Source organism: Dryobates pubescens, chromosome 19 (assembly GCF_014839835.1).
Source record: "Dryobates pubescens isolate bDryPub1 chromosome 19, bDryPub1.pri, whole genome shotgun sequence".
NCBI classification, from domain to species: domain Eukaryota; kingdom Metazoa; phylum Chordata; class Aves; order Piciformes; family Picidae; genus Dryobates; species Dryobates pubescens.
The window spans coordinates 22,185,316-22,205,017 of NC_071630.1; the positions used below are offsets into that span (position 1 = coordinate 22,185,316).

The window sequence follows — 19,702 nt, forward strand, 5'->3', positions numbered from 1 at the left end:
CCATTAATGAATCAGAGAAATTCAGGTAGTGTTTGATATGTAGCCTTTGTGCTGTACCATGTGAATCAGCTCCTTTGGTCTGAAATGACAGAACATGCATTTTATTTGGCAGTATCCTGCATCAGTACTCTGAAAACATAGTTAAATGTGGGTCTGCTAGTAGTAGAACAGTAATACTTTGAATGTAAATGCTATTTTTAAAGTCTGTTGATAAGCCACTGTGGCAACTGGAACGGACTCAAAATTTTTAACTACAAAATCACTCCCTGAGGGCAAAAAAAAAAATTGCTTTGTTCTAGGTGGTGGAGAGCAAAGCAGTATTCTCACTCTACAAGCATTCTTGAGAAGGACTGTAGTGTTGGGTCAGTTATGACTGCGGATTCTCAGAGGTTTGCTGTGTTGTAACATTGCCTTGGTCACAGGCTATGCTGTTAGTTAATATCTGCAAAAACTTGGGATGAGGAAAAGATGTGAAATATCCATTGTGTGGTCAGTCAGCTTTTTCCCTTTTGATGTGGTGGGAGGAGCTGTAAGTGGAAAATGTTATTTTTCCTGCAACTAAGAAATAATAGAACAGTTGTTCTAGGTGATCTGTGAATCTCAACCAATGAGGGAAGTAAGAACTTTCACAAGCATTTGATGTTCTAGTGGATACCTCTAAAGCTGTTACTAGAATTGGTGATTACAGAGGGGGGGAACCTGTTCATACAGAGTGGCTAAATCAAGTTCTTGGGTCAGTTCCATCTGTGTTCAGAAACTTTCTAACCAGGAGTCCAGGAGCATATTACACTGCACCTAAGCTAATCAATCACACATGTGCTTCAGCTGAGGCACCAGCATTAGCAGTTTGTTTGCACAGAGCCCCAACTATTTGTCCAAGGAATGACCCAGCAAGAGTGCTACAGATGGAAGGTAAATGGTTTAGGTTTTTAACTGGATTATTTTTAGTGGCTGTCATAGGCATTATTCTTCCTTCTGTCCCACATGTACTGTAGCAGGGCCACAGTCAAATGCAAATAAGCAGTCTTGTTCCTGGGGCTTGTTTCTTGCTGTGTGAGAGGTACAGTCAGCCTATGAGCTGGGCCGGTGTCTACAGTTCTGGATACTGAAGGCCATATGGACACATTTGGCTGTCCCTATGCTGTACATCAGATACTTCCTCATCAGCTTGTGCAGCCTGAATCAGTTCTGTTGTAGAGATAATGATTGCAGAGGAGGAACGAATCAGTTAATAAAATTATCACCACTGAAGTGGTAATTTTAAATGCAGTGGCTTCTGCTTCTCCTTCTTTACCTCCAAGTTTCCTTTCATAGCTGCTGTACTCTGAAGCCTTTAATCTTGATGTGATAGCAGTATTTGCTCTTGGAGGCTTGCATTAATCAGATTATAAGACTCTTGGTATTACTGGAAGTACATTTGTAGGTTTACAGATTGGTACTGTTTCAACAACACGCTAAGATTTGATTTAATGAAAGCTTTAGAATGACAGTCATTATTTCCATTTCCTGACATGTGATGTGGTGCTTCACTTTGTTAATAAGGTTTTAACTCATTTAAAGAAAACAAAGGATTAGAGAAACTTCTGTAAAAGACTGTTGCAAGCTACCCAGTTAAAAGTCTACCAGTTTTACCACTCATCCTCATGTAACAACATTGACTGAACAAAATTCTCTCGAGAACAGATCCTTAAATGCAGTAAAGCCATCAGCTTCAGCTTTACTGTCCCACAGCCAACATCTGGCACGAAACAAATGTTGGTTCATGTTATAAAGTGTTCAAAATACACGCACGCTTGTTAGCTCTTGCTTCCCAAATACTGTTTTGAATCTTCTGGTTTGATACTGATTTCTAAAGAGTATTTTAAAACCCCAAGAGTTTGTCAGCTGTATTCTGCTGTTTTCTAAAATCTGTTTGGCGTCCAAGCTTGTAGGTCCATGTGACTCAGAGAAGGTGGCATTTCTGGCTAGGAAGTTCCCATTGTGCTTTTCTCCCACTAGTTCTCTTTGAAGAAGCTGTATAGACAGTTGGGGCTTGCTAAATTAGCAGGATTCAAAAATTTACCTTTCAGAATATAATGAAGTTAGACCTCTGATCCAATTCAATGTGTATCTCAACAGCATTTGTCTCAAAAGTGAAAGGGCAATGCAGAAGCAGAGATACATTAAACTTGACATCCTCAAAGGGCAGGAAGGTGCATGACTGCTGCTAAGTAGAGGACGATGAAGATGGCAAGAAAAATCCTTGAAAAGAAACAAGGGTTTGGGTATCTAACATCCAACTCCAAAGGGCAGCAGCTATAACTCTCTAGTCTGCTACACCTAGAAAACAAAAGTTTGATGCAGCACAGCCTCGAAGACTGTGTTTGAAGAAATGTGTTATGGAAGCTTTCTGGGGTTTGTTTGTTTGGTGGTGTGTGGTTTTGGATTTTTTGGGTGGAAATACTGTTGTTCCTCCCACTGCTCTCAGAATGGTACTTCAGGAGATAAGGCTTAAGTTAACATGGTGTTACAACATGAGCTTTCTCCTGGAGTGCACAATAAGAGGCACTTCATGAAGCAGTAAGTCAGCAGGCTTGTAGGTTGTTCTCCTGTATGAGGAGGTCAGCCAGCGGTGCCCTTTCTTCAACTTTCCCATGCTTAGTGATGGTGATTTTTACAGTAAAGAGTAGATGTATGGTGCTGCAGGCTGAGCCCAAGTCCATCCAGGTACTTGCTAAAGACAGAATTTCCTTTTCTTTTTTGTTCAGTCCAGACATTATCACCTTTCTCAACAGTGGATATGTTTCAGAGGTCTTAGCCAAATTCTCCAGAAGATACAGTTTGTCTTCCTGGGACCTGTGGTTATTCATGTTTGTGGAATTCTGCGTGGCTTTGGATTGGTGGTGGGATTTGCTGTAAAGTGGAAAGAAATGGAGTCAAGCTTTCTCAGATCATGACAGCACAATTTGTCTCTCTAAAACCCAATTTGCTTTCCTTGTTGGTCGAAGTAAGGTAGTACAAAAATATTTTAACAGAAGCTTACTTCTATGTAAGTGTTATTGTTTGGTACATGATGCTATAAACATTGACTTTTACGTGTTCGTAAACTAATTTGCGCTGCTGGGTAGTTTCTGATTTGAATCTGGCTGTTCATCTTACTAGACTTGTAAGCCTATAAATCTGTGCAGGTAAAAGGGTAGGTATGAAAACACTGGTGATACCATGTGGCTTGCTTCCCTTTGAGGCTCTTCCATATTACTTCTATTACTGCATTTTGTTGTCCTTCCCTGAAGTAACTTTACTGCTGTGCGTAAGGGTATCTATAATTGGTGGGGAAGATGAGTGTGTACTCGAGGTGTCTGTTGCAGTAAGTCTTTATGCTTAGACAACTAGCTTTAAAATTTTAGATCAGCATAGAGTGTTCATTTTAATGATGGTTAGCAAAGTGCAGTACTTAGCAGTTTAGAAAAACCAAACAAGCTGTAAGATAATGCAGAGAGTTAACATTTAATGACTTAGTGAATTTAGTCTGTTCCTTCTAAACAATGCTTGAACTTGTTTGCTGATATCCTTGAGGATAAATTATTAGCATAAAGGCATTATAGAACAGCACTGGTAATGTGGGGCTGGGGGGACTTGCACAATAATCTGGTATTGGAAGGAAGAAATTCCCCTCAACGAAAAAAGAAACACTGAATTGAAGATTTTAATAGATGAGTAAAATGTTGGCATTTCCAAGTAACACTTTTAGGCTACTAGCTATTTGGTGGTCATTTGTCAGGAAAGTGGCATAATTATATTTAAGAGTGAAGCTTCTTTGTGTTGTAGCCAAACTGCATAGTTTATGTAACCATGGTGTGCTTATTTTGATTCCAGCACATCTTCATTGCCGCCTCTTGACTGGCCTTTACCAAGTCATTACGGACAGTGTGAATTGAAAATAGAAGTCCAGCCTAAAACTCATCACAGAGCTCACTACGAAACAGAAGGAAGCAGAGGAGCTGTAAAAGCATCTACTGGAGGACACCCTGTAGTGAAGGTAGGAAGTCTGGCTTTTTTGAAGATAATTTAAAACTAGAGTTATTGGTGTTTATAGTAATGTGAATTGTTTCCTCGTGTGAAGCTTACACTCCTTCCTAGGTACGGTTTTCTCCCTTAAATCTAATTTATTCAATACAAAATCTGGTTTAAAATGTTTAAAGATTTACAGTTTGCTACAGTAACAGTGCATGTTTGTGATTCACAGTACACTAGTGTATAATTGAGCTTATCCAACATGAACTCTGAGGAGGACAGTGTGTGCATGGGGGCAGGTAAGGAAAGTCACAATAGCAGGTTACGTGGACCTACACTGAAATACAGTATCTATATACTGCAATACAGTATAGATCCATTTGAATTGGAAGTCATCTTTCTTTTGGTGTTGAGACAGCTTTCTGAACACTACAAATGCCTCTTACTTGTGTTTGTATTAGGTTGTTTCTGTGAAATTGTACCCGCAAATTCTGGTAATTTTCATTTAAATGTTTGAAGTATATTTAAACCTGATTTCTTTCTTCAGCATGGACCAAAGTTTATCATTCACAGTTTAGTTGTAGCTATCTCCTTAAAGTAAGGCATCACCTAGTTTCATTAGAATTTGACAGGTTATCTGTAAGGGCAAGTAAGACTTGTTTCTTGCTTGCTTTTTTCTGGCATGATTTCCATTGTCTTAAGAGAATCACACAAACTTTCTCTTACAACAGCAGTGAAGGCAGCAGGCCTCTGCTGGCTGACAAAGGGTGATGACACTGACAGCAGCTACTGTCAGACATGCTAGATTTCTCAGCACACAGAGGCAAGGGTCAAGTCTGTGCTGCACACTAGAGAAAACTGAGGATGCCTGGAGTAGGCTGGAATCTGAAAGTTAGCTGGGCGCATTGCTTCCCAGGGAGCGTTGTGTTGCTATAGTGCAGAACAAGAAGACTCAACTTTCACATGCCAAGGTGCTGGCCGTGGAATTTAACACATCATTAATGAGGTCAGAGACTCGAGCGATTTTTAGCTGACAAAAGTCTCTGCTAAGGTTTTGTGTACTGCATTTAAATTATTTTCTTTGTTTTTAACCTGGGTACTTGTGTCTTGCACTAATACTTTCACTAAGAGAACTTGTTTTGCTGCTGTTTATAAGATTTGACAAATATATGTAGGATTTCTTCTGCTTACAGTGCTAAATGCAAGTTATTAAAATCAGATCTGTGATCTTATGTGACTTACAACAATGAATTTTAAAGCTATGTGCACTAGGACTGTGGAATACCTTGCTGTGATGAGAATGCCATTTCAAAAATGGGGGTAGTATTTGTGTCTGACACTTTCATACTTAAAACAGATGGATTATTCTATTCACTATCACAGTGAATACAAATCAATATTCTGCTTTGCAGTTTGGTCTCTTCCAGCTGGATTAGAAATTAATTGTTGTGCTTGATGGAAGAGAGGAAGTTGTTATGAAACAAAACATCAATTTGTATTAACTTTTTACTCACTGCTGGGTGAAACAGTATGCTAAGGGCTAAGTTTAAAAGGTAAATACTTAATAGCTGTGAACAGATTAGAATGAATTTATTTAAATACAAAAAAGTGAAATATTTTCCAGCATATCTGGAAGCTTATTATGCAAATCATGTTCATGATCTGCATTGCTATTTGTTTCTGACTTTCCTTTCTGATGCTCTTGGCTTTATACCAGTCACTTCTATGTGTGTGTTCATTGCAATGGAGTACTCAGTGTTTTCTTGTGTGAAATAACTGCATGTTAACCAATGTCAGAGACAAGAAGGGATGTGGGCGAACAGAATATTTCATTTGGAAGGGGCCTACCTTGAACATGAAGCCCAGCTGCCACATCTTTGGATGCCTGAAGGCCTGTGAGCTTCTGCTTCCTATAGAACTTGTTTTGCTCCTTAATGCTATTTTATACAAAGCTAGAATACTTAATTTCCAAACTGAAACCTCTGTAGTTCTCCATCTGCAGTTGATGTATTATTTAAAATGAAAGCACATAGCTTGAAGGCATTAATCTATTAGTGCCTGTCATTAATCTATTACTAATACTGTGCCATACCTGTTGCTAGGAGACTAAGCTTCTGACAAATTTGGCATCATCTCTTGTGCTTATGTTTAATCAGCTTACTTCCAAATGTGAGGAAATGAAGTGAGCAGAGCATCATGCTTTGCTTTGCAGGTTCATTGACTTTAAGGAAGGAAATTCTGTAATGAAATTCTTGTTTTCAGCTTATTTTTTTCCCCATCAGATGGTTCTAAATACCAGATACCTGTAATTTTAATCTCTTGCTTTCTTGGAGTGTATGCCAGCTAATCGGTGTCATCTGGAACAGTTTCTTTTGCCTTGGTAGAGAATCTGCAAGATAACAGTATCTTGGTGGAAGGGTTGGCAAGGGGAAAGGTGGTAGGTTGAGCTTTTGTTATGCACATTACTTGTAAATTGTGTTGTCAGTTGACAGTCTGCCTTTTAGGCTAGAGTACTTACTTTACCCATCTGTGAAACCTTATAAACAGCTAGCTGCCACATTTCATCTGACTCTAAATCAATGATCACCGTTGCTTGGATGTCTCACCCTTCCCATAGGTCAAATTGTACATAATATAATAAAATTTACACTTAACATTTGCTAGCTGAATTTTTACTGCTAACCAAAATGGTTAGGGTTGTTCATGAGCCTTCACTTGGTTAACACTTTTGTGATCAAAACCACAAGAGTGTTAAGAGCAGTTGGGCATGCGATGAGGATTTCTTAGGAATATGTGGGGGTTTTACTTTTATTTTAGCTATCTGATAGAAAGTAACTTCCTTTTTTGAAACAAACTGACTTGTTTTGTATACTGTGTTTCTGCTTTTTAAGTCAGCTTCTGCAGTTTTCTATCTTTTCTTAACTACTTTAATTTTAGTGAAATATTTTGGTACTAAATTCCATAGGCAGGCAAAATTCTTACCGTGGTTGCTTCTGCAGTAGCAGAGATGGGGAAGTATTGCATGATCTGTATGAACAACTCAGCAGTAAGATCAAAAATTAAAGGAATATTAAATATAACCTAGTTTATTTAAATAGTTATACACTTCTACAAACTGTTTGCTTCCACTAAGCAAACAGTAACTTCCTGTGTGAATTTTAGTGGGGAACTGTGAAAGAGGGACTGAATGTCAGCTCTGTTTAAAGTGACCACTGATCTTGAAGTCATGACTGAAGAGCTGCCGGGGGGGGAAGTAAATAACTGAGCTAAAGTAAACAAAATTTGAACTGCTTTGAAAATTCTGAAATGGGAATGTGTTCTCAAAAAGCCTGTCAAACTCTGCCTGAGTTCTGGTGGAAGAAACTATAACCTACAAGAGAGCTTCTGAGTAGTGCCTGATAAAAACAAACTAATGAAGGATTGTCTCAATGTGTGTGTGTTTGCTGGCCTGCTACTCTGTGGCTGTCACCTTCGCCTCAGGTCTTCTACATCACAATTCATGTAACTACTCACTGTAACAGGTGTATGTCAGAGTTCTTCCTGTTCTCTAAGCCAAACATACAGCATATTTTCTGTTTCATGACCCTTCCCATTCTTCCTATCTTTGACATTTCAAGAGAAGGCTCTGGGGAGACCTAATAATGACTTTGCAGTACCTGAAGGGGGCCTAGAAGAAGGATGGAGAAAGACTGTTTACAAAGGTCTGTAGTAATAGGACAAAGGACAGTGATTTCAAACTAGAAAAAAGTAGATTTAGATTGGATGTTAGGACCAATTTCTTTACCATGAGGGTAGTGGAACACTGGAACAAGTTGCCCATGGAGGTAGTTGAGGCCACCTTCCTGGATATATCCTCATGAGGCTCAACAAGGCCCTGGGCAATCTGATCTAGTTGAGGATGCCCCTGCTTACTGCAGAGGGGGTTGGATTAGATGACTTTCAGTGGTCACTTCCAACCCGAACCATTCTATGAATTTGTATTTTTGTCTTGAATTCCTCCTTATTTTGTACATCAGCACAAGGCAAACTGTGTCACAGATCTATCTGCCTCCTGTTGTTTGGTGACAAACCCCCCAAACAACTCTACAAGGCAGCTTGTGTGAACCATGTAGTGGACTGTATTGGGAGAAACATTGAGTTTGGATGAGATTCTAACACTACCAATCTTGCAAGAAGAGTTTGCCTATTTAGGCATTTTCTTCTACAAAATCCCCAAAACAGAGAGTAAAAGCAATGCTGACAGAGCTAACATACATTCAAATACTCAGTCTAGAAAATGCAGAAATTAACACACAACATACCGAAAAGGGTACACTGGCCAACACAGCAGTCTGCTCTGCTTTTGGTATCATATGTTCATTAAAGGCGAATCCTAGAACCATAGGATTGTTAGGGTTGGAAGGGGCCTCAAGGATCATCTAGTTCCATGGGGCTGCCATGGCCAGGGACACCTCACACTGGACCAGGTTGCTCAGATGTGGGAAAGGAGTAATTTTTTTCAAAAGTAAAATAAATTGTTGTGTGGGAATAACCTAGCCTGGACATCCTTGTCCAAAACCTGTCCCTAGCATAATGTCACACTGGGAGTTGGGATGTCAGGAATAGCACGCCTTTCTCAGAAGGATTGTGTATTGTGATGGTTAATTAGATGTGACTTGCAGTTCTGCAGTGTGAAGTGGTACTATTTAGCCTGCAGAAGAGGAGGCTCAGGAGAGACCTTATTGCTGTCTACAGCTACCTGAAGGGTGGTTGTAGCCAGGAGGGGGTTTGTCTCTTCTCCCAGGCAACCAGCACCAGAACAAGAAGACACAGTCTCCAACTGCACCGGGGGAAGTTTAGGCTCGAGGTGAGGAGGAAGTTCTTCACAGACAGAGTTGTTAGCTGTTGGAATGGGCTGCCCAGGGACGTGGTAGAGTCACCATCTCTGGAGGTGTTCAAGAGGGGATTGGATGTGGCACTTGGTGCCATGGTTTAGTAGCCATGAGGTCTTGGGTGACAGGTTGGACTTGATGATCTTTGAGGTCTCTTCCAACCTTATTGATTCTATGATTCTGTTAGTCTGACAGTACTTGAACTATGAATTGATATCCTTTTTTGGGTAGTGTAGAATGGGACAGGACTCTGAGCTAAAACATGCTTCAAAATATGCCCGAAATGAGTATTTCAAACACTGAAATTCTGTCTGCAAGCAGTCAGTGACTATGTGGAAGTGTGAGATTTCAGAAACAAATTCAGGTTTTTAAAACCTGAAGGGATGTTCTGTATGCCCTACGTTTACAGTATCATGGCCAAGAAAGCACTGATAATATTTGCCATTACTGTTTGCTTTAGTCCTGTGCAGGACCAGCACCCACTTGTCTTTGGGATGACCTTTAGAATGTTTTTTTCATTTGGATTTGTGCCACTACCTAATAGTTTATTGAAGTCTGCTGCTTTTGTGTTTCACTATGGTTTTTTGGGACTTACAAAGGCCTGTACTGTTACTTCAAGACTTCAAGTCACTCTACTTGATAAGCTTATTTAGCTAAGGATGAAGGAAGATGTTTACTGGATGTGCATGCTCTTCCTTCTCAGTTAAAGGAAAGGTACATCAAATAATCAAGTGACAGAAAATAATGCTGCACTTCAGGAAGGGGAAGTAGATCTTGCTTTGGTCTAACATATTTAATTGTAAAAGCAGACCTTTCACTTTTGGTACCATTACAGCCCCTGTAGAATCAGAATGAAATAATTAAAAAAAGTTCCATGTGCTGTTAAGATTTTTCCAAACCAGTGGCAGCAGTATTGCCTGACAGAGCTGAATGGGGTTTTCTTCTATGAATTTCTCCATTGAAGATTATAGGTCAGCACTTGCTGTACCTTTGCGAGGCCACAGTGGACGGCTGTGGTCACTCTGGTTTTCAGCAACTTCCCTGAATTCTAGTTTCTTGGGTTTATATATATGGATTGTTTCAAGGTTTTCAGAGTGCAGCTGTTGATCAGTTGGTGATAAACTGTGCTGCTGGTGTTAGTCATTGTGTGCCTTTTATTTCAAATGACGTTTGTCTTCATGGCTCTGGGTCTTTGTCATCCCTTGCTGTTACTGCTGGGTTGCTGCTAATAGGCGTGCCCTGCAAGCCAGCAGAGCAGCCCTTCAATGTTTAAAGCACCAGGCCTTACAGTTCTTTACAATCACTGTGCACCACTCAAATTTGAAATTCCTGTGGAGAAATGGCTGAAATACAATGTTTGGCTCTTCAGAGCCATGCACCCATGACTCTTTGATACTGCTGTCCAGACATTCCAGGCTTGTGGATCACATCTCTGTCTTAGAGGGCAAAGCATGTCACAGGTGTGCTTTCTTCCTTTAAAGGAAACTTGTAAATTAAAAATATTTTACTTTGGAAATTACTAAAATGGAGACCAGCAAAAGTTCTTTTCTGTTTAGGACTGTTTAGATTTCCTGGTGATTTAGATTTACTGTGTATACATCTACAGTCTTCCAGAGTAAAAGACCTGATTCAAGAGAACATCGTGGTCTTTCACCTGCATATCATGGGACCTCCATTTTCCTCTTTTGCTCTCCTTACCTTGTAACTTTAGGGGGTGTTCTAAGCCTACAGAAGTCATTGAAATGTATCCAGTTGCCATGGGACTGTCGAGGAGGAAATAACTAGTTACAACCTGCTTCCTAGGCATTGAAAAACCTAGGAAATCTCCCTCTGAAGGAAATGCTTAGTAAGTGCTCATAGTTCTTCACACAGCTGTTTCCTTCCCCTTCTTCATGTTTGAACTGGGGATTTTTACATGGATACTGGTGTGTTTGGTGAAGATAAAGGTGTTAATCCAGTTGTCTGTTCACTGAAGTTATCCCAGATGTTTACCCACACATGTCTTGTATTTCAAGACTCTGCCATATTTTTAGGGAGGCCTCTCTGTATGTCAGAGGATTTATTCTCATCAAGTCTGCTTTACAGATCCAGTGATCCCATGAGCCATTTAATTGTGCAAAGATGAAGGGGCATTGAAGTGTTGATGGACTCTTCATCTTCAATTAGCAAGCAAAGGCACATGAAACTTAAAACATGAGTGTGAATGTCCAGTGAAAGTTTGGTTAAACATGGCAATTTCCTAATAAATGCTGGAAAGTTTTGCAGGGTAATTGCTTTAAAAATACAATCAAATGAGTTTTGGCAGTGTCTGAATGTCACTGGTATCGTAGTAGTGCTTGACTGCTGAGCGTAAACTTAGCTAATGAAATCAGTTTTCTACCTTCCCCTCCAAGTTTTATTTCTATTGGAATTTAAAGTTTTGTTTGTTTTTTTCCTTTTAGTTTTCAGTCAGAAAGAGTAGGCATGTGGAATCCTGCCATCACTTCTGGAGTGAGTGACACTATTAGGTATTGGGGTTTTTTGCAAATAACCAAAGGGGACTTTGGTTCACAAAGCCAGACTCTTTCAAAGTATGCTACTGTTGTCTGAGTCCCTCTTTACTGTGGTACTGTGTGTATTTGCTGTTGGGTAGTTCCCTCAAGTCTTGTTACAGGTTTTAAGAAATCACATCTGGTGGACAAGTAACATTTACATTTCAATGAACAGAAATTTGTCATATTTGGGCAGCCTCAATAAATGGAAGAGACAGAGCCTACTTGTTTGAAAGAGGTGGGGAGGTAAGACTTGTAAATATTAGAGACTAAAAAAAGTCTTCTCACAAGACTGAGTGCGGAAAGCTTTCCTTTAGATCAGAGCATGGACCAGATGACATGTGAGCCAGATGCAGTCCTGCTGTAATCTGCAGGTAATCTGGAGAAATACAACTTCTTTTTTTCCCAGTTGATGCCTGTTTATGTGGACTCGTTTGCTTTCCTCAGCAAGAAAAAGGTTCTCACAACTCGCACAAAATTGCAAGTTTAAATGCTGCTGTCCTCAGTGATCAAATTAATCTACATAGTCTCTAATGTTCCACTTTTTTAAAGGATTTTCCATATGTGTATTAAGAACATATGAATGTTGTTTTCCAATGTAGAATACAACTTCTTGATGATCCAAAAATTCTCTCATTAACTTAATGTCTTTGTAGTTACTTGGGCAAAATTATAAACTAGGTATTGACATGCATGCATGAGTTTACTGCCTGCAGTATAGTAACAGGGCTGGAAGTGCTTTGGCAGGGAGCCCTTGTGGCTTATCCTGTAGTGACCTTCAGTCTTTAGCCTTCCAGCTTTAGTTTAACTTACGCATGCACTGACCTTTGCTATGGAAACGATATAGAAACACAAAAACAACTTGGCTGAGTTTCCTGCAAAGCAGTGGGTGGTGTATCAGTATTCTGTTACAGAGGAGGGTTGCTAGAGGTCAGTAGTGACAGCCTACAATAACTTACTAGTTGTCTGCAGCACACTGTTGGCTGCTCCTGGGAAAGTGGTGGTTCTATTTTTTTTAAAGTCAAATTAGTAACTTTTTTCATAGTGTGCAGCTCTATGGTTGCACACAGAGTAAATGTTGGAAGGAGTATTTCCAAGTACACCTGGTGCTCAACCATCAGCTTAAGTTACTGTCTTCGTGTAAATGACCTGTGACTGAATCTTGGGCAGGCTGATATTGTGGCAATTTATAACCTGTCTTCATCACGGTGACTCTGCAGCACATACCAGCAGGCTGTTAAATTTGTGTTAAATACTTTAGGCCTGTATAGAGACACTGTTGTTATTTGTATGCTTTACTAAGGTGAACTCAAGGTACAGGTACCACGGCTTCCTGAGGTACTGGAGCAGAACGTCTTTCATTCAAGATAATTATGTAGGTATCTTCATTGAAAAACAATCAGGAGGTTTTTTTATACTGACTTAAGTGCTTGGACTGTTCAACATAAAAAATAGTGTGTAAAGCAGAGAAGGGAATAAGCAAGTGTCTTCCTGCTGTCAAGAAGACTTAAGAACAATTGACTTTTTAATGAGAACAAAAGTTTAAAAGGTTGTAGAGTCTCTTTCTCTGAAGACTTTCAAAACCCACCTGGATGTGTTCCTGTGTGACCTGCCCTAGGTGATCCTGCTCTGTCAAGGGGGTCGCTGGAGGTCGCTTCCAACCTGTAACATTCTGTGATTCTGTAATGCATTTCACATTCTAAGATATGTAATTCTTCTTGATTGGAGTTATTTGGAACAGTTAAGTCTCCTTCATTATTGTCAGGACAGGTGTTGCATCAATAATGACAATTCAGGCTCTAAATATCAGTGTTTCCTAGGAGATGAAGGTAGTGCAGATTTCCTGATGATTCTGGCTCTTGATGGGGACCAAGTGTGATGGGCAGGAAGTTCTGCTGAGCTAGTGGGAAGGAACAGTGGAAGAAAAAGCGGTCGATCAAGTTCCCATTCTTGTTCAGAATCCAGGTCTAGCTCAAAGTCCCAATATAGAAGGAAAAGATCACACTCAAAACACATGTCAGTACAGTTTTTATTTTGGACTAAGATCATTCAAGATCAGGCTCAGTGTGGCCCTGGGCAGCCTGATGTAGTTGGAGGTATCCCTGCTTACTGCAGGGGGGCTGGACAATATGACCTTTGAGAGTCTCTTCCAACCCAATGCAATCTGTGAATCTGTAAAGGTGTAGTGTAGGGAGAAATACCAAAGCTTCCTGTTAGCAGGATTAGCCACACAATGGATTCAGAATTGTTCCTGACTCTTCAGCAAACTGCAGACTGCACCTGCAGTTAGATAAGGTAGGAGTACCAGCAGGAAAGCTAACAGTGGTCTAGCACTGTCCCTGGTTCTCAGGAATGGTGAGACATAGGCTGTCTTTAATAATGTGGTGCTAGGTACAGCATGTGGGTTTCACTAAAGGCGTAAATGCTTATGTAATAGAAACGACAGGGAGTGCGCAGGCATCCTTGCCACAGGCTACTGGATAGTTTTCTACCTGCCCCTTGGCTCACTGGCCTGCACAGACTCCTCTCTTTGATTGCAGACATGCTGTAAATTTTCTGTTTCACTCTTGCAGAATCCATGTCATGCCTGGAGCTGTCAGCTCATTCAGGCAGGCAAGATTTAGAATTGGCATTCTCCCCTTAAGGCACAAATTTGTGTAATAAAGCTTGGGGGCTTTTGGTTGGTTGGGGGTTTTTTAGTTCCCATGTTTTTGACAATCTGTCCACCTGCCTCCCAGTTTTTGCTAGCGCCTAAGACTGTCTTGTCAGCATCCATTGCCTATGAAGCTTGCTGTCTTTTTTTTGCTGTGTGTGGCTGTTGGAAGCACAAGGACTCTGTGCAGCCTTCTCAGGGCTTGCCTAAGTCTCTTGTTTCCTTCATGTGTGCCTGTTGCGGCGCTCAGGCCCAGCGTTGCACCCTGTCACCTGGGAGACGGGTTTATTGTTTTCTGTCTCACCTTCCAGCTTACTTCACTGCCACACTTGCTTGCACACATTGGCTATCTTTGTAGTTTGACATTGGTTTTGTTCTATGCTGTTCTCAGTTGATTTTACTTTGCAGAACATCTGTTATTGCCTTTTTTCAAAGTATAAGTTCATGAGGTCTCTGTTACCTTGCCGCACAAATACATATTCCCGTACCTTGAACAGGACTTCATTGCAGATCCTATGCAGCAGTTCATTTGAGACAAAGCTATAGGGTAAGCAGCTAAATGACACAGTTGGGCGGCAGAGGGGGCAGCTTGTTGGCTTGTTTGCTTTGAAACTGGTTTGTGCTACGTGGCTTTTAGATACGTGTGAACCTTTCAGGGGTTTGTCTGATGTTATTGCAGACCATTTTTAATTATGAGATGCTTTATTTATATGATTGCACCATGCAGAGATTTCTTCTAAATTACTATATGGAATTTAGAACTATTCTGTTGCATTATAGTAGTTTCCTTGGGGCACTGCATTTCTCATTTTAATTCAACATATGAACCAGAGAGGAAGTGACTAAAGGTGATAGTACGCTGTGGGGTCTTGTTGTGGGACTTCTATTATTTCTTCTGAAGCTGTAGTACCATAGTTTGACATTTCCACGTTGGTATGGCTTGTGCACTGCAGCCATGTGAGCCAGTTGACAAGCACATGAGCTTATGACAGCTCATGGATATCCAACTTCTCTAATAGGATGGGTGTTTTATACTGGATGGTCCCACTCCATTCCCCTCCCACAACATGCATGGCAGAAACCAGGCCCATATCTGGGTGTGCATAAAGTGTGAACTTTGCTCAAGAATAATGGAGGCAAAACCTGGTGTCAGACTTGGCTTTGAGCCATTCTAATGTAGTGTATGGCCAGCATCTCACAGGCAGTACCGCTGCAACTGCTGGCATGGGGGTTTTTGCTTCACTAAGTTAAGCTCTTGCTTTGTATGGGCTTCTGTAGAGGACTATCTCCACTGACCACTGGCAGACCAGCATAGTTTTCTGAGTATGCCTCCCTCCTGCACCCCTCTTATCACCAGGATCTCCAGAACTGTTGTGTACATGGCCATTGTTAAGGAAGGGGAGGATAGCTTTAATTGGAAATTGGCTTTTGTCACAGTGACCCCATTTGGAACTTACTCAAGTTTTTGAATAGGTCTGGCTTGTAATTTATATAATTTGCAGTATGAGAGTGAGCACATGCAACCAATGTCACATTTAGGCTGTATTCCATTGTGTTAAGATTTAATTTTAACTCTGAGGAAAATAGATGATGGAGTCAGTGTTGAGAACGTGGGACAAGATGGCTGCTGTAAATGCTCAACACACACATGTGCATACGTTTTCTTTTAGAACTCTTAAAATAATTCAGACTCATAGAAAATATGAAAACCTTATTCTGGTATTGGGAAAAAAAAATCACATATAAAAAGGAACTATGTGTTCATGCTCCACGATCAACTCACCAGTAGCCAAGAGTAAAGGTGGTCTGGCCCTCCCTCCGGTTTGAGCGGAAGTTGGCATCCGGATGGATGGCACGTAAATCTGCTGTATTGCTGCTCAGATGTTACCTCACTTGCGGTGTGCCTCAGTCTGCCAGGTGCAGGAAGGTGAAGTGAACTTCATGGACTTAAAACATACTTTTGTAGGCTTTGAATTTAGAATGGCAGTGGCTAAAGGAAACCTGCAGATTAAATTTGTTTCATTAAATATTTTGGATAGTATGTTACCAGTGTCCTCTGGCAAACCCAGCCTGTTCTTTTAGAGTGGGGCTTGCTTGGTTGGGGTTTTTTGATGTGTTTTGTGCATAGAATTACTGCTGTTAGGTAAGTAAGAGGTGGTTGTGTGGCTGGTGGTGGTGAGCTGTATCTAAGGAAAGATACATGGATTAACATTTTTCAAATTTCAGTTTTTAAAACCTCCTTTGCCAAAAATAAACTGTATTTAACTTTTCTAGCTCTGAATTAAATTTTCTTTGTCCTGACAGAAGAGATTCATAAGTTCCCTGAAGGTTATTAAAACTCACCACTGCATTCTATAGTAGAAAAAACGATTGTTATTATTCCTAGGTTTACTAGGAGTATCTTAGTGAAACTGGCAACTTGGCCTTGCTTAAAAATGCTATCAAAAATGCACCTCTGCTATACCATAGCTATGATGTAGCAATACTGTAGCTAAAAGGATTCTTTCCTCTCTGAGACATTCAAAAGTAATAAAGCTATTTTGACATCCCTGTGTTCCGGTAAATGTGTTTGCTCCTACTTGTATTGGGAGGCAGATACCCTTACTCAGCTTCCTGGTTTCTGAGGAGAGGGAAGAAGCTTGTTACTGGGTAATACTCTGTGACTCTTGTATCTTTCTCCTGGTTGTGACTTTTTACTATGCACACACAAACGCAGTAAAAGTCAACTAATTTTCATGTTACATCTACTGTTTCCATCAGCTCCTGGGCTACAGTGAGAAGCCAGTAAACTTACAGATGTTCATCGGGACGGCAGATGATCGCTACTTGAGACCTCACGCGTTCTACCAGGTGCACCGAATCACTGGAAAAACGGTTGCGACAGCTAGTCAAGAGATAATCATTGCCAGCACAAAGGTTCTGGAAATACCACTTCTTCCTGAAAACAACATGTCAGCCAGGTACAGCACACCTTCAAGTAACTGCTAAGTTGCTGTCTTTTTGCTTGTGTGAAGGTGAAAGAAAAACTGTGTAGAAAGCACATTTCCCACAAGCAAGGCTTCTGAGTGAGACATAGCTCTTTAAACATGCCAGTGTTCAGGCAGGCAGGAGTAAAAGAGTGGAGAGCAGGGCAGCTCACAAGACTGATGAGGAGGTCGGTAAATGCTTCTTGGATTGTGCTTGCCCATACAGAGATGGGACTCCACAGCTGTAGAATCGCATGTGGGTTAGTCATAAGTCATAAGCTTCTGTTGGTTGTTTCTTAATCAAATGTGGTGGTTTAGCTCCAGGTATCTTGGTAAATGTTTTCCATATTTCCTTTTTTTATTATGACTTTTAGCAGTTGCATTATTCTGAGTTTCAGGTCTTGCCAGATAGAACATACTAAATAATAGTATAATGGTTAGTTATAGCAACAATTAAACTGCTCTGCTCTAGCTGGAGTGTCAGTGAACAGAGCACAATTGTTTACATACATAGCACATTTATTTCTTACACAGACTTCTGAAAGCTTAAATTTTCCTAGTTGCGGACTTCGTGCTAGTTCTGTTGGACACTGGATCCATGATGATGTGCAAGACAGCACTCCTCACAAGGTGGTGTTGTATATGTGTTACCTGATTAAAGTATGCGTGTCTGATATGAATAATGGATAACTCTGTTGAAGGGTAGCTGGGATTGATGACCACACTTTTGTCATTCTCTCGTCTTCCCTAAGGCAGAACTAAATACAGGTCTCTTGCTCCTCATAACTTATGTTTACTATGTTTAATAACTGCCATTGAAGGTTAAACAACGTGCAGTAACAATCTTTGGAAGGTTCAAACAAGCAGCAGCTAGACACTTAGAGGACAGAATGTTTCAAGAGTACTTGCTGCCATTTGTTACACTAACAGGTCTTTAAAGCAGCAGGAATTTAAAACAACATTTAAAAGAGCCTAATGTGAAAAAATAGAAGGCTCTTCATTCCTTCACAAAAGAAAGGCTGACAGAGTATACTTTGGCCATAGTCTGATCAACTTTGTTCCACTTCTAATCTGTCCATCCTCCTGTCTGCAGTATTGATTGTGCAGGTATTTTGAAGCTTCGCAATTCAGACATAGAGCTCCGCAAAGGAGAGACCGATATCGGAAGAAAGAACACCAGAGTGCGGCTGGTGTTTCGTGTGCACATCCCACAGCCCAGTGGAAAAGTCTTATCTCTGCAGACTGCTTCCATACCTGTGGAATGCTGTAAGATTGCTTTAACTAGTATACCTAATTTATACTTGTGCGTGTGTCAGCAGTGTGGTCATTCTGACCATATTGATTGCATGTGTAAAAGCATTGTATGTAAGGATGTACACTGCCCAAATCATCTTTAAATAAAGATGGTACTTGGCAAGTGGCTGCCTGAAGGATTGGAGGACAAACAATGCGTTAGGCTTTAAACCTAATACTGCAGTCACACAGCTGCAGTAGCTTGTGTTGTCAGCAGAGGCAGCTGATAGATCTCAGGGAAAATAAAATTCCTTTGAGGAAGATCTAATACCCCATTTAATTTACATGAGTCTATACAGTTACTTGTCTGTATACAGTGTTGTCTAATGAACAGATGAGCTGCTAGAGACTTCAATTATTAAATGCTAGCAGTAAGGAATTAAAACATGACCTGAAACAATCTGAATTTCTTCTATAATTTATTTTGTCTGTAAATGCCATAGTAACTTTTAAAGCAGTATTCCTGAACTAAGGTGCTCTATTTTGTGCTCTTTGGGATTCACGCATTTCTGGTGTTTCCTTTCTCTAATGACATTAATTTTGACATAACTTCAAAAACAAAGGAATCTGACACAAATACGATCTATGTATGTGAAAGCTGCTTGTGCTAGTTTAACTCCTGATTCTTAAAGTTAGGATCATGCAAGAAATATCACTATGATTAAAATAGTACATTATTTGTGGTGTGTGTGTGTTTTTAAAGCTCAGCGATCTGCTCAAGAACTTCCTCAGATTGAGAAGTACAGCATCAGTAGTTGCTCAGTAAATGGAGGCCATGAAATGGTGGTGACTGGATCCAATTTTCTTCCAGAATCCAAGATTATATTTTTTGAAAAAGGACAAGGTAAATACTACATTATGGGATGTATTTTTTTTAGTCCTAAGATGTGGCTCAGGTTTGGTGTGCGGTGTTTGCTGCAGCCATGTCTGTGCCCCCTTTGTATCTGTGACCAGGTAGGAGCACATGCGGGTCAGATAACTGGCAACAAGCTGCAGTGCAAATGCAGCCACCTTTCTTACAAGTGTGACAGAGGTGGTGGCCTGACACACCAGTTGAGTGTTTCATTGCCATGAGAAGTGTGCTAGCCACACAATGATAACCTGAACAAAGCTCAGCAACGGAGAGCTGAGAGTTAGGTTAAGGATAATGGGTTATGCTAGGTCAGAGCAAAGAGAGGTTCGCCGAGGTGACTGATTTCCCTCACAACACACACAGCCTGCCCTGTAGTTGAACAGAGTCTCTTGGTTCATGGGAGGGTGTTTGTTTTCAATGTATAACCTGTGGGTATGTGCATGAAGATATGGCCTGTGTTATCTCTCACATGGTGATTTACAGATGAAGTCATGAGCCTGTTTGAATAGTCAGAAGTTTGAGTCCTAATTGAATTACCTGTC

General features: G+C 40.5%; 1 protein-coding gene across 2 annotated transcripts in view; it reads left to right on the forward strand.

Moving 5' to 3' along the window:
* NFATC3 (nuclear factor of activated T cells 3) overlaps positions 1–19,702 on the forward strand; it is a 67,267-nt gene that overhangs the window by 26,862 nt on the left and 20,703 nt on the right. For both annotated transcript variants that reach the window (XM_054169897.1, XM_054169898.1), the window contains exons 3-6: positions 3,856–4,018; positions 16,809–17,008; positions 18,108–18,280; positions 19,011–19,151. In XM_054169897.1, coding sequence (XP_054025872.1) covers positions 3,856–4,018; positions 16,809–17,008; positions 18,108–18,280; positions 19,011–19,151 — 677 coding nt within the window. The remainder of the gene's footprint in view (positions 1–3,855; positions 4,019–16,808; positions 17,009–18,107; positions 18,281–19,010; positions 19,152–19,702) is intronic.